Genomic DNA, 13,771 nt, shown 5'->3' with positions numbered 1-13,771 from the left:
ATCAAAATATAATTTTAACATGGAAGTTTTTATTAATTTATAAAAATTTATAGAAATTGTTAATAACATTTTTTTTTCAATGACTTCTATGATTTATCGACCCCTGTTCGACTGGCACACGCCCTCTATCCGCCGTTCTTGAAACTAAAATATACATATTCGCCTCATGGCACTGTCATGCAGAAGTGTCTATTTTCTTCTTATTTTGTATTTTTTTTTTGTCTTTAATTTGCTAGGTTCTTTTTATCTTCTCATTTTTTCTTTGTTTTTTTCTTTTCCTTCTTTTTTTATTTCTCATTATTATACCGCTCACTTAATTCTCTCTTCCTCTCTTTCATTCTCTATCTATCTATCTATCTAATTATCTATCTATCTATCTATCTCACGTTTTCTCTTTCTTTTCCCATATTTTATCCTCTTTATTGTTTTTTGCCTTCAATCTTTCTTATGCTTCTTTTTAGCTCACTCGCTCTCTCTCCCTCTCTTTCGCTCTTTGTTTCTTTTATCCCTCCCTTTCTCATTTTCTTCTATCTTTATTTTCTCTCTCTCTCTCTCTCTCTCTCTCTCTTTACCTCTCATTATTTTCCTATATCTATTTACCTATCGTTATCTCTCTTTTTAACACTGTTTACATATTTCGTTTTACTTCTGTTGCCTTTCTCTCAGAACCTACCTTCTCTCTCTCCCACTCTTTCTCTCCCTTTTCCTCCTTCCTTCTTTCTTCTTTCCTTTTATTATGTCTTACCTTCCTTCTAAGCTTGCCTTGGCTATTGATCCACGGATAAGGCATGGGCGATGTGATCATGGTTGCTGAAAGAGATAATATTTAATTCATATTTACGTAAATAATTCCGAATTGGATAAAGATTAACACCGTTCATATTCATCGTAATTAAATTATGCGTATAATATGAAAGAGAAAATTGACAAGTTCTGATACGATTGCAATAAAGCACGAATACATATATTCCTTCCAGTAAGAAAATCAAATAAGCATTTAACACTAGTTTGTACCCAAAACAAAATCAATTCATTAGTATACCAGTCGTTATATTATTAAGATTCTATTTCCATCCCACAAAATTAATGTAACGTTGTAATTACGTCTTCAACGTTGTAATTACGTCTTAAACGTTGTAATTACGTCTTAAAATGAACCCTAACCTTATATGTAGAGACAATCGCAACGAAAATTAAAATTTCGACACAAACGTTTCAGATGCAAGAAAAAGTTCTTTATTTTCTTCGTTTACCACTCCAATCGCGGACATGTGTTTAACACCTGTATTTCTCTCTTTCTGATCTTAATGTAATCGTCGATCGCCTTTCAATATACTGCACTAAACATAGCTGGCTGTCTATACACGGCATCAAACACAACTGACTGTCAATACATGGCACCAGACACAGCTGACCGGCTCGCTTTCGAAGGGATAAGAAGAAGAGGCTTGCATGCTTCTCGAACGTACTTTCCAATCGCTACGTGTCTTTTCTTTTTCTTGTCTCCTCCTCTTGATTGTTGTGCTTATATATGCATTCGATTCTGTGAACCATGGCTTAAAATGCTGACTTGGCACGTGAGTCGTCATTTAATGGTGAAGGCACATTACATTACATTAAGCTCTATTTGGTATAGATTTCTGTTTTGGGACGATTTGGAGTATTTAGAGGTACGACTGCTTACATGGTTTACAAGGGTCATTCAAAAAGTAAAGCCCCTATTTTTAACGTAAAAACTGAAACGCTGAAGAGCTACAAAGACGGGGGTAGTACCACTAAAACGAGCGACAGATTTTGCTCCAGAATTTACTTTTCTACATAGTCACCACCATTCTCAATTCTTGATGAACATGATGAACGATACCTCGGTCGTAAGAATCAGAAGCGCGGTTTGTCACTCACATCTTTGCCGCCACTCTGAAATCGACGAACCCATCTCCTAACTGTGCTGACACCAACTGCATCCGCTTCGTAAATGTTCAACATGCACCGGTGGATGTTGATCGGTTCAATTTTTTCTGCATGGCGGAATTCAATGATGAATCTCTGCTTCTGAAGCACGCCCAAGACAGGGGTTGCTCTCTAAGAATCTCACACTGCCAATATCTGCAACAGAGAAATTAAACTTTGAGGTTATGAATGCATAAGTTCAGTCATCACAACCATGTAATTTGCAATCCCCTCTAGTCCATTCGGGCGAAATAAAAAATAAGATGCATTGCTTTTGGAATGTCCCTCGTAAAATGGTCCGTTTATTATACTTCTGGATTTTATGAGCCCTTGTATGGTTTAAAATGGTTCGTTTTATGTTTCTGCTTTTTATGAATCCTTGCACAGTTTAAACTGGCCTGTTTTTATACTTCTAGCTTTAATGAGATTTAAATCACTACAAATGATAATCGGTATACGATCTCATAATGCTTTCCCGTTCATAGTGGTCCTATTTCACGTAACGTGTCTTGATCCAGCAAATCGCCGAAATGTTGCACCGTGTGCTTGTTTCACAAATAAGCTCCATGAACTTACTGAATTTGCACTCTCTCACCTCGACTAAACTGACAAGCAGCAAAATCCCACTCCTTCACTGTAGATGTTCCAAGATGTAATATATTCTATACAGATAGGTTATTTTCTCAGACCTATTGCTTTTGGAATTTTCTCCCAGTTCCATGTTTCCTGTTTCTGCAAGTGTACCGAAATACAGAAGTTTAAATGTTATGTGAACAAGCATCTTGCTACACAACTCCCCACAGAAAATCTGACCCCTAACTATAGCAGCCCCTTACGTCTCGGTGGCAATGTGCCTTGTTTGAAATGAATAACAAACGATTTATCGACAGATTTTTTTGTATCCAATTTCACTCGTGAAATAATGTTTGCCAAGGGTTCGGTGAGACGGGATCGAACTCATGACCGACTGATTTGAATGCAACCATTTGGACTGTTTTTAACGACACTTGTTCATACCATAAAATTTGACATCAATATCTCGGGTCCAGAAGCGAAACAAATTTTTCTCAATATAAAACTACTTTATTATTAAAAGTGGATTAATACTTATACTACTTTATTAGTTTGTGAATTTTGGAGATGATGATTGAGTATTCGTATTATTTTGATTATTCGTGTGAAACGAGAACATACTACTCCGATAGATTGAATAAAGGGTTTGTTCGAAATTCCGTGCAAATTCCCGAGCTCGTCAGAAAGATTCCCAAGTTCAACGGAAAGATTCACAAATTCAACAGAAAGATTCCTGAGTTCAAGGGAAGAATTCACCAATTCGATAGAAAGATACTCAGTTTGACAAGATGCACCTGAAGAAAATCGAATGTTAAATCGAGCGAAAAGTTGTGAAAATAACACTCAAGCCTACACGCAGTAATCCAAACAATCCAATAAGACTACCTTGATCGGAGATGGACTCCACAAATTAAAATGGTTTTGAACCCATAACTTAAGTATTGTAATTTCTTTTTTTACACACTTTTACAACGTGTTTATAATTATTGAAAGTATTTTGGATCTGCATTTTCGATTCTTTCGGGGATTGGATCATTATTATGTACCTGTTCTGTGAGGGGTCGTTCAACTAGTCTATATAATCGATAACTTTTCATAATGAAGAAGCAATCCTAAATAGGAAGAGTCTATTCGAGTTTGCATATAATTTATATGCAGACTCTTCCTATTTAGGATTGCTAAGGTGATGAAGAAATTGAACACAACTTTCTTTAGTAGCTGTTTTTACTGACTTTATTACTTATGTTAGAATCCTCATATACAGAATGTTAGAAAAATTAACATTCAAACTTATTTCAATAAAAATAACAATATTAGCGTCTGCAATGTAAAATTTCATAGTTAGTATAATTTGTTAAGAAATGAATAGTTACAATATTTTATTGCAACGAATTTTAATTTACTTGCAAAATAATGGGAAATCTTTTTTTGATTGTTTTAGAATCGGTCGTATATTCTTCAACTCGGATGAACCAAATGTTGAATTTTTCTGAAATATCCTACATTCGGATTAACCAAGTGTGACACAAGGCCTATCAATATTTGCCAAACAAATTAGAGACATGGAATGACATAATTAATAGCTTCTATTGATATTTCATTCCTATTTCAACGTTTAAAGAAGCTTTTTTTTTGTTACTTAACTTACCTGTTTGTTCTGCTGTAGAAGTCGATGGTGGAGATGTGACGACGTTGGTTGTGTTTCGTTTCACATTCAGATTTGTTTCAGTGACCAGTACCTTTGTTGGCTGAATAGTTTCTTTTGTGATCAACTGCACAAATAAGAGCCAATTTAAATATTGCAGAAATAACTACTGGGCAATACTACTACTACTACTACTACTACTACTACTACTACTACTCTCTTTTCGTCTCTTCTCTTCTCATCTCTATTTTCTAACCCTCTCCATCTTCTCTCTCTCTCTCTCTCTCTCTCTCTCTCTATATATATATATATATATATATATATATATATATATATATATATATCGAATGTAAGATGATGTATAATTATTTCTTCGACCTAACAACGTCGCAGGCCAGGCAAACCATAAAAGCCGCAGATCAGAAGTCTAGAACTCGATTTTTGCTCTCATTTGGGCTCATCAATTGAATATTTATCAATACATATATGACTTGAGGACTGCACTTTCGGTCTGCAGCTTTCATGGCTTGTGTAAGCTGCGACGTTGTTTTATTGTGGATATATATATGTGTGTGTAAAGAGAGAGAGGGGGAGAGGTAGAGAGAGAGAAAGTTGCATGAATATATACATATGTACATATATATACATAAGAACAAGTAGTTAGTAAAACATGTTAAAAAACATTTTGAAAAACAGTTAAAAATATATATAATTTTATAAAGGAAGCACTAAATAAGTAGATAGTCCTTAATCCGCGGAGTTTCGAAGAAATACTTTCCTTCTCATCAGAGGGTAGGATTTATCAAAATGCGGGATCAAAATTTGCTTGCTAAAGTATTTGATGGAACTACAAGTAAGTCAAAGATCTTACTTGATAACAAAAAGTGAAGCAGAGGGAATATGGTGAAGAAAAAGATGATTTCACGTGAATGGATAGTCTGGTGAAAGGTAAATTATCCAATAACGGTAAAATCAAAAAATCAAAATCCAAAAAAGTTGGTTAAGTTTCCATTTCCACAAGTAAAATACAATGAAATCGCGTAATTGGATGATGGTCCAAATTAATCCAAAAGGCAGAAATCTGTGGAATAATTCACATTGGGAGAATGAGTAAAGAAGAAGAAGAAGAAGAAGAAGAAGAAGAAGAAGAAGAAGAAGAAGAAGAAGAAGAAGAAGAAGAAGAAGAAGAAAAATAATTGAATGGAGATTGAGGTAATATAGGAATAGAAAGGCCAATGTCAAAATGACCCAGACAAGATGACGTTGAAAAGGCACCAAAAATTTGAAGCAGAAAAGGGGTCAACTGAAATATACAAGTTAATACTTAAGAATTGAATTATCAGCAGGAAGCAAATGAATTAATGGTGAGATACATACACATGTACATACATGCATACATACATACATATATACATACATGATGGTAGCAAATTCGCTTTCGAACATTGCCATCACTCGATATAGCACACAAAAAAGAAAAAAGTATATAGAAACACGAAAACATTCAGTGATGGGCCGCACGAATGTGGCTTTTAAGCCCTGCCAAACTCTGGCATTCCTTGGCACACATTGTACAGACATGTGCACTACTAGCAGGACGTTCTTGATGTTCTTTTTTATGTAGGATCAAATGCCATTTCAAACCGCCTGCCGTTTTGTACGTCCGCCCGCAGTTGACATAGGTTAACTCTGGCAACTCAAGACTGCTTTGTGGCCCACTGCGCCAATGAGTAGTCTGGTGGCTCATCAGCCCAGCTCTGCTCATATTCTTCCGCACACATCACACTCCAGACCAATTTGGCGCCCCCTCCCATCCACAGCTCCTTTCACCCCCCCCTTTCCGGATATCGTGCTTCAGCCACTCATACTGGGTTCGATCCGCTTCAAACTTGCCCATATCTCCCCGCAAGATCTTTCTCCACCTTCTGCGATCCAAAGCAAGACTCTCACATTTTTTTAAGGTGGATCTTAAACAATCCTTGAATCTCAATTTAGGCTTTTGAGCCAGACGTCTTCCCTCGGCAAACTCGCCATAAAGGAGTTGTTTGGGAAGTCGACTGTCTAACATCCTCACCACATGTCCACTCCATCTCAGTCTATGCTTGATAACGTTCAAGCACCTCAACATCACTGACATACATCTGCCAACTCACACCTAAGATTCGTCGTAGGCACATCTGGTGAAACCGCTCGAGATGTCTGAAATGCTCCTCGTATGTTGTCCAAGTTTCACAACCATAGAGAAGAGTAGAGAGAACACACGCGGCATAAACCTTAATCTTAGTTGGCAGCAAGATCCCATGACATCTCCACAAACGCCCGTCAGTTGCCCTGCTGATCCGTAACGATATCTCATCAGACAACCACAGATATAATTATATATATATATATATATATATATATATATTTACTAACTCTCACTTCCTCTCTAGTCGCCCACCTTTTCTCTCTCGTTCTTCCTTCCTATCATGTCTCACCTTTTTCATAAAGTTATCATGTCTCTTCAACAACGGATAAGATGTGGACGATTTGATTCTGGCAGCTGAAATTTGTAAAAAAAAAATTGCAAGAAATCATTTCGAATTGAATCAACATCAACACCTTGCATTTTTCATTTATTCAATAATTAAAACATGCTGCATATTAGATGTAAAGTTTTGCTAAGGAATAATCGTTTATAAAGGCTCGAAGGCCACTCGAGAATAAGGATTAATGAGTGTTAGGTGGTCGGTGAGACAACACCATGATTATCGGTAATGGTGGTATTTGGATTAGGGGTTGTTGATGACTTGTTCTGCGAAGGCTATTTTAGTTTGAAAATGGATTTATTCGAGTAGAATCCAATTCAATTAAGCACTTACAATCAATTTGTGCCGACAAACAAACCAATTCATGAGTTCACGAAATATTAATTTGTTCTATTGTAAGACTAGCTGGACGCCCAGCTTTGCCCGGTCGTACAATACGCTTAAATATGATATTTTTTACTTTATGCAGATTGTGTATGTATGTATTATAGAATCAATCCTCTATTGATTATTATATATTACGAGAAGCAATTTGCCCGATGGACTAAATCGCAAACAAATAAAATAAAATAAAAAATAATAATGATGATAATGTCGTTCATCAAATTCCGTCTGTATTTGTTTACAATATCACGTCAGCTGATATTTGGGCTTGACGATGAATGCCCTGGAAAAGTCACTTCTTATTGATGTTTAGTTTTAAAATATGCAAATAAAGAAATGATTTGCGGCGATTTTAAATGCTACCTCTTCTTTTATCGTAAATTGAATTCATTAATAAGAAATGATTAAAATATAATGACGAGCTACACTCGGGCTTAAATACGGGATCATTCGATTTGTAGTCGAATACTCTACTACTGAGCTATATTTCAAATTTATTTTTCTCAAGAACAAGTTATTTGTGGAGACTTTATTATCTCCCTCGCCCATGAAAACCTAAAATATTCCCCTATAGAAATTCTTTTTATCTATAAGAAAGAAAGATTATTTTAGGATCGGATTTTTTCCATTTTCAATACTTATCGGACGAATTTCTGTACAAAACATATCTAAGAACACTGCCAGACATATAAATTAACTTTATGTGAAATTTGCAAAAGATAGTCTCAGCCGTTTCGGAACCTATAAGGAAGGAAATTTCTCACACACAAAGTGTTTTATATAATAGTAGAGATTAATCCCAGAATATATGCATGAGATGATGATGACGATGATGATGATGATGACGATGATGATGATGATGATGATGATGATGATGATTAATCCCAGAAAATTAACAGTTTCCATGTTAGCTCTATTTTAACATAGATTTGCTTACACAACTGTGATTTAAAGTATTTCGAGTTATAGCTCTTTGTATTGTTGTGATCTGATGGTCATTTTCGTCGTCACGCTACGATAATGCAACACAAGACGGGTACTTGATGTGAATCAGTTAATTACCATTGTTAAGACCATTGTTAAGACCATTGTTAAGGCGATAGATCCACGATTAAGGAGAGCTAACTTTTTTTCCGTTTCAGGTGGAGTTACATGATCCCTTATTTCTGTTGTGTGAATTCGCGTGTGAAAACGTGAGAACGGGACGAGACAGACGTTGGCGGGCGCCATTAAAGGGATAACTTAGAATCGTGGAAAATGAAGATGGAGATATGTTCCTTCTGTCCGGGATAGTTGTGACAAACTCAAGTAATATCGGACTAAGACTGATAGATGTAATTTGTAGTATGTGTTTCTTATTTGTATTATAATTTGTATTGTAATTTGTATTATAATTTGTATTGTAGATGTAATTTGTATTATTCTATGTTGCTTCTAATAAGATGCTTACGTCAAGTCAACTGTGACTGTCTTCATTTATTCCACTACTTCATGGCCTTCATGTGTTACACACACGCACACACATTTTCATCTTCGAGCATAATCTTTTGCAAGGCATCAATAGTTATGATATACCAACACTACTATTTATAACAAACGTTTATACTGACAGTGCTTAGAGACCAAGGAGTAAATGACCCCGACTAGCATGCGAACACTGCAAGGAAATAGTAGCTGCACACGAGAGTGGATTTAGAACCGTTTGATTTCCATGCAAGAGTTAACTGCTTTTGTAGTTATTATTTATAACTACTGTCTTTAATCAAAACGCTTTAAGATAGAATAACAATGAAAAAAAGAAGAGAGAGAACGACCCGCGGCTACGTGTCATCTATACAAGAAAAAACTGCTGCTATTAATCAACCTGAATATCAGAAAACAGCACAGAACTGACGAAAGAATGAAATACTGCTGCTCAGTGTCATCAAACTAACAGGACTAAACTGTCTAGGGCCCCGAGTAAATTTTGTTTGACCCGCCATCTTACCCAGGGCACAATATAAATATAAACGAACCAAACCGCAGTTATAGTTGAGAGACTGAATATATTGTTTCAAAATTCAACATTTTTATCTGAAAACGTGTTTTACTTGTTTTCTTCAAACGCACAAAAAATTTATTTACATATTTAATAACATTGTTGTCCCCCATGACAATGTGTAGTCAAAGCTGTTTGACCCTCATCGCATAATTAGCATAGCGTTTTGGGCCCTCACGCTCCAAAAGGCTGTCAGCCCCTGATCTAGCCGCTGCCCGAATAATTTACTGGAGTCAAAGAATTGATCCTCTTGTGCTACACAAAGGACAACATAGAATTGAGTGCTCGGGATCAAGGTAAATTAGAATGTGGATCACACTGAATTCGTGATTTCGTTTATCACATTCTGCTGTTGACTACTTGGATGCCTTTATTCATATTTGAATTGATTTAAAAAAAATTTCTACTGACGTTGTTAATTATGACACACTGGATTAATGGCGTCTCCTTATCTACAGAATTTGAAGTAAATTTACATTTATATCCAAAATATTACCACCAAATCATATTTTAGTATTAATAATAATACAACGTATAACAGTGATGTTAGTTATTATAATTTATTAAAAAATTAACAATATTTTAGATATAAATTTAAATTTTGTAAACAGTGATATAACATATCAGATGGGTCTCAAAAATATGTTTGGATTGTAATAGAATCAGCTGTTTATTCCTTAACTCACAGAAATCAAATATAGACTTCCTCTCTACAACATCCGCTGAGTGTTACTCAAGGCCATTCAATATTTTACAAACAGATAAACAAAACGTTTCTTATTTCGTATTCACCGTTTCAAGATGTTTCCTGTTTCGACTCACCTGTTTCTACTGCGTTAGAAATCAATAATGGAGTGGTTACGGTTGTTGAGTTCCATTTCTTATTCGAGCTTGCATCCGTGGTCGATATCTGCGTCGGTTGAATAGTTGCTTTTGGCATCAACTACACAAATAAAAGGCAGCGTAAATATCGCAATAAAGAAAGAAACAGACAAAACAACATATTCGGTTAAAACTGACGTCAATTAATACGAAGAGTTTGAATGCAAAATGAGATTTTTTATAACTAAAATAGTGATGAATTGGGAATTTTTTATTTTGCAGTAAATTAACCTTACTTGTTATGTTTATTTATTACCGTTTTTCACCATAAAGAAAGCATATTGCCACTTGGAATGTAGAGGTTACTATTTGAGATCGTGTTAAACAGGCGTCTGCGGGGGGGTGAGCAGCGAGATGTCTATTCACATTACATTGAAACTTTTGCAGGTTACTACAGTTAGTGAAGCAGAAAACATGGAGGAAATTCCAAAGTTCAGCAATCTGAAGACGAAACTATGACAGTATAAGTCTTTTCATCATTTTGGAACTTCAACAGTGAAGGAGTGGGATTTTGTTGCTTTTCCGGTAAATTGGGCATATGTATATCGAAGTGGGTAAAAGTGCTATGTGTTTATCAGATAACATTCTATTAAAATAGTTGAAAAACCGGCACTTAGATGCGACATTGCGGCGATGGGACTTACGCTGAAGCTTGGCCGACAGTGCGTCACCTATTAGATTTGAGACTTTTCTTTTTAACCCTGTCTAAGAGTGAGAGACTAGTCGGAAATACACCAGCACAAATGCGGCAACAATACGTAATGCATGGTCGAATTATGGCTTTATAAAACTGTAAGATATTCTCTGGTGCACGGTAGAAGCAGCCCAATCTTTTCAACGTCTTCGATGTATTTGTTCCAATTCATATGTCGTACAATATATTTATATATAAAAAGTAATTTGATAAGTTTTAGAAAGTTATTTCTTTGAATCTGGTTTTTATCTATGAGAACTGAAAAATATTTTTCCAGTTTATTATTTGAGAACTAAACATGATTTTAACAACATATGGTTTTTGCGCGTTTACAGCCAATAAGAATATTCGTTGATGAAAAACAGTCTAAGTGACAATTATACATGGTTGGGGTAATTTTCATTTATATTGTTCCTGTTATGCATTAATTTCATTTTTTATTCGAATTTCCTACAGTCATTCTCCATTCGTTTTTTTTTAAATAGTCTATGTAGGAATGATTCGCATCTGGTTGTTAAACAGAGGCCAATCTAACGTAGCAATAAGCTGCAGTGGATGACGGTAACTCAATTTTTCTATCGATATATATCAATATTTTTTCTATCGATATATATATATATATATATATATATATATATATATATATATATATATATATATATATATATATATATATATATATACATCAATATCACCATTGACATCAATACGAAGTGATACATTCACCACTTTAACATTTAATTGGATGGAGTTAAATTTTAGTTGAGTCCAGTCCTTTCTTTTTAATTAATTTAAACCCAATATCATCACTCGAGTCAAGTCTTGAACGATACATAATCTTGACAAAGATGTAGCAGACATGAATAAAGTAGATACTTATTCTCTCTTGCAAATCAATGTCCCTGCTAAGCGATTTGGCACACAATGACCAATCAGCTTGCAGGGCACATTGGTCCCATCTGTACCACAACAAACTTCTTCTGTCCCTCTGGGAGTCGCGGTCGGTCATCAGAAACTAGGAAGCATTGAAGAAAAATATCCTCTCTCTCTCTCTTTCTTTCTCTCTCTCTCTCCCTCCCTCTCTCTCTCTCTTTCCTGTCATCGTCCACTGGACGTTCCAGCATCGGCAATTTCGGCCAAAGATAACTGTTGACTTACGTTCGACATTCTAAAGAATGTTAAACTCTTCCTTTCCTACACTCTGACACTTTCTTCTTTTTCTTTCTCTTTCTCTCTCTTTCTCTTTCTTCTCCTTTCTTTCGCTCCCTATCCCCCTCTCTTTCACCTTCCTTCCTTCTTAGTATCTGTTACCTTTTTATGTATACTGCATTGTTTCTTGAACCACAGAAAAAGCAATAATTTGTTTCTGACCACTGAAATTTGGAAAAGAGAAAATTAATATTTAAGTAAATAATTTCGAATGTCTTCATAACGTATTGTATTTAGTAGAATGTCTCTTTGCTTTATTTGAAAGTGAAACCCTCTCACCTCCTTTTAACACACACACACACACACACACACACACACACACACACACACATACAGACACACACGCACTGAATGATTTCTAATTTCTAATTCAAATGATATTTCAACTATATGTAAAACAACACATCTTGAGCAGATACAGTCTTGCGAGGTTCATCTCTTTCCAGATTATGCCATCGACGGCTTTTGTTCAATCAGAAAAGCATAGGTTGACCCGTAGTACTTGATACACAAAGATACCGTAAGGCAGGATAGGATCCCGAGCTGATTGATTAGAATTACATTTAAAACTTTCGGCAACACTCCCCCAAACATAAAAACATAAACTAATTTCTATCATTCTAAGATTCCTCTAATCAGCACTGAAATCAACAAATTAAAAAAATATATTTTATGCCCATAACCTCAGTGTTGTAATCCATATTTTTCTATATAAATACTAATGTGTTTGTGATTGCTTACTTCGATTAGGGTTTGATTTATTGTACTTTAACCAGAGATATTTTCTATTGTCTGTACCTCCCATCTCTTTTTGTTTTGTCCAAAGAGATGTGATTTGGAACTTTGTACCATTGGCCAAGTAGATTGAAATGTGGTTAGTTCTGCGTCTTAAATCTCGTATTGAGAAGTTGTCTTTCTGTGGTTCTGAATTTTGTCTACTGATTTGCTTCATCATCTTACAACGGGTTAACAATGTTTTCTCATATGGAGAATCCCAACCAAACTAACACTAATCTTCAATATATTACTATCCAAACAGATTTCAATATAAATAGCAATAATTGTGTGTAAAATGATGGGTTTTTTTTAATTTGTGTTAGTAATTTTTTTATTTTTTTTTATTTTTATTTATTAAGAAACTAGCCTACCCGTTCCCCGGCGTTGCCCGGGAAATTAGATTAAGTGAAATTGTAATACTATTACTACTAATGATGTTGTATGATAATAGTAATACTGAAGAAAATATAATACAAATAATGATACTACTGATAGCAATACTCATAATGATACTAATAAAACTATCCATAGCGATAGACTAAGAAAAGAAATAAAACACTGAATAGAATGGTAATATATGAAACAACAACAACAACAATAACAACAACAACAACATTCATAACAGTAAAACAAATAATAATCATTAGAAAAATTGTAATAATAAAATATGGAAAATAGTAAGATTAATAATAATAGTGACAATAGAACAAAAAGAATACTACCAATAAGAATATTATTATACCACCACCACTACTACTACTACTATTACTACAAATTTATTACTACTACTACTAATAATAATAATACACATTTCTATTACGTGATCGCCCGGCGCGAACGGAAACACCACGATATTATTATACCATCTTTAGACATTGGATCCTAGCCAGAAGAACAATAAAATGTATTTTAGTTCGACCCAAAAGCGACACCATTTTTTAAAAGAGCGTCTTCCGTGATCGGAAAATTCTATTTATTAAAAAGGAGGATAGAAGGTGATAACTAGGGCTATGACAACAGCATATTATTTTCATCATTTTGACTCTCGAGTGTGTATCTGTCGATATCTTATGTTATATACAGAGTGATGT

General features: G+C 34.9%; 1 protein-coding gene across 7 annotated transcripts in view; it reads right to left on the bottom strand.

The window, feature by feature from the left end:
* The window catches only part of LOC145277489 (uncharacterized), a 119,722-nt gene that overhangs the window by 77,116 nt on the left and 28,835 nt on the right, over positions 1–13,771 (bottom strand). For 6 of the 7 annotated variants that reach the window (XM_080128875.1, XM_080128873.1, XM_080128872.1 and 3 more), the window contains 5 exons: positions 12,006–12,067; positions 9,941–10,061; positions 6,646–6,710; positions 4,172–4,295; positions 746–810 (listed from right to left, as the gene is read on the bottom strand). In XM_080128875.1, the coding sequence (XP_079985001.1) occupies positions 746–810; positions 4,172–4,295; positions 6,646–6,710; positions 9,941–10,061; positions 12,006–12,067 (437 nt within the window). Of the gene's footprint in view, positions 1–745; positions 811–4,171; positions 4,296–6,645; positions 6,711–9,940; positions 10,062–12,005; positions 12,068–13,771 lie in introns of those variants that run through there. The other variant, XR_013868146.1, reaches the window with a different exon arrangement.

Source organism: Euprymna scolopes, chromosome 6, assembly GCF_053919585.1.
Source record: "Euprymna scolopes isolate OS-2025 chromosome 6, ASM5391958v1, whole genome shotgun sequence".
In the NCBI taxonomy this organism is placed as follows: domain Eukaryota; kingdom Metazoa; phylum Mollusca; class Cephalopoda; order Sepiida; family Sepiolidae; genus Euprymna; species Euprymna scolopes.
This window is presented reverse-complemented; position numbering and strand designations above follow the sequence as displayed.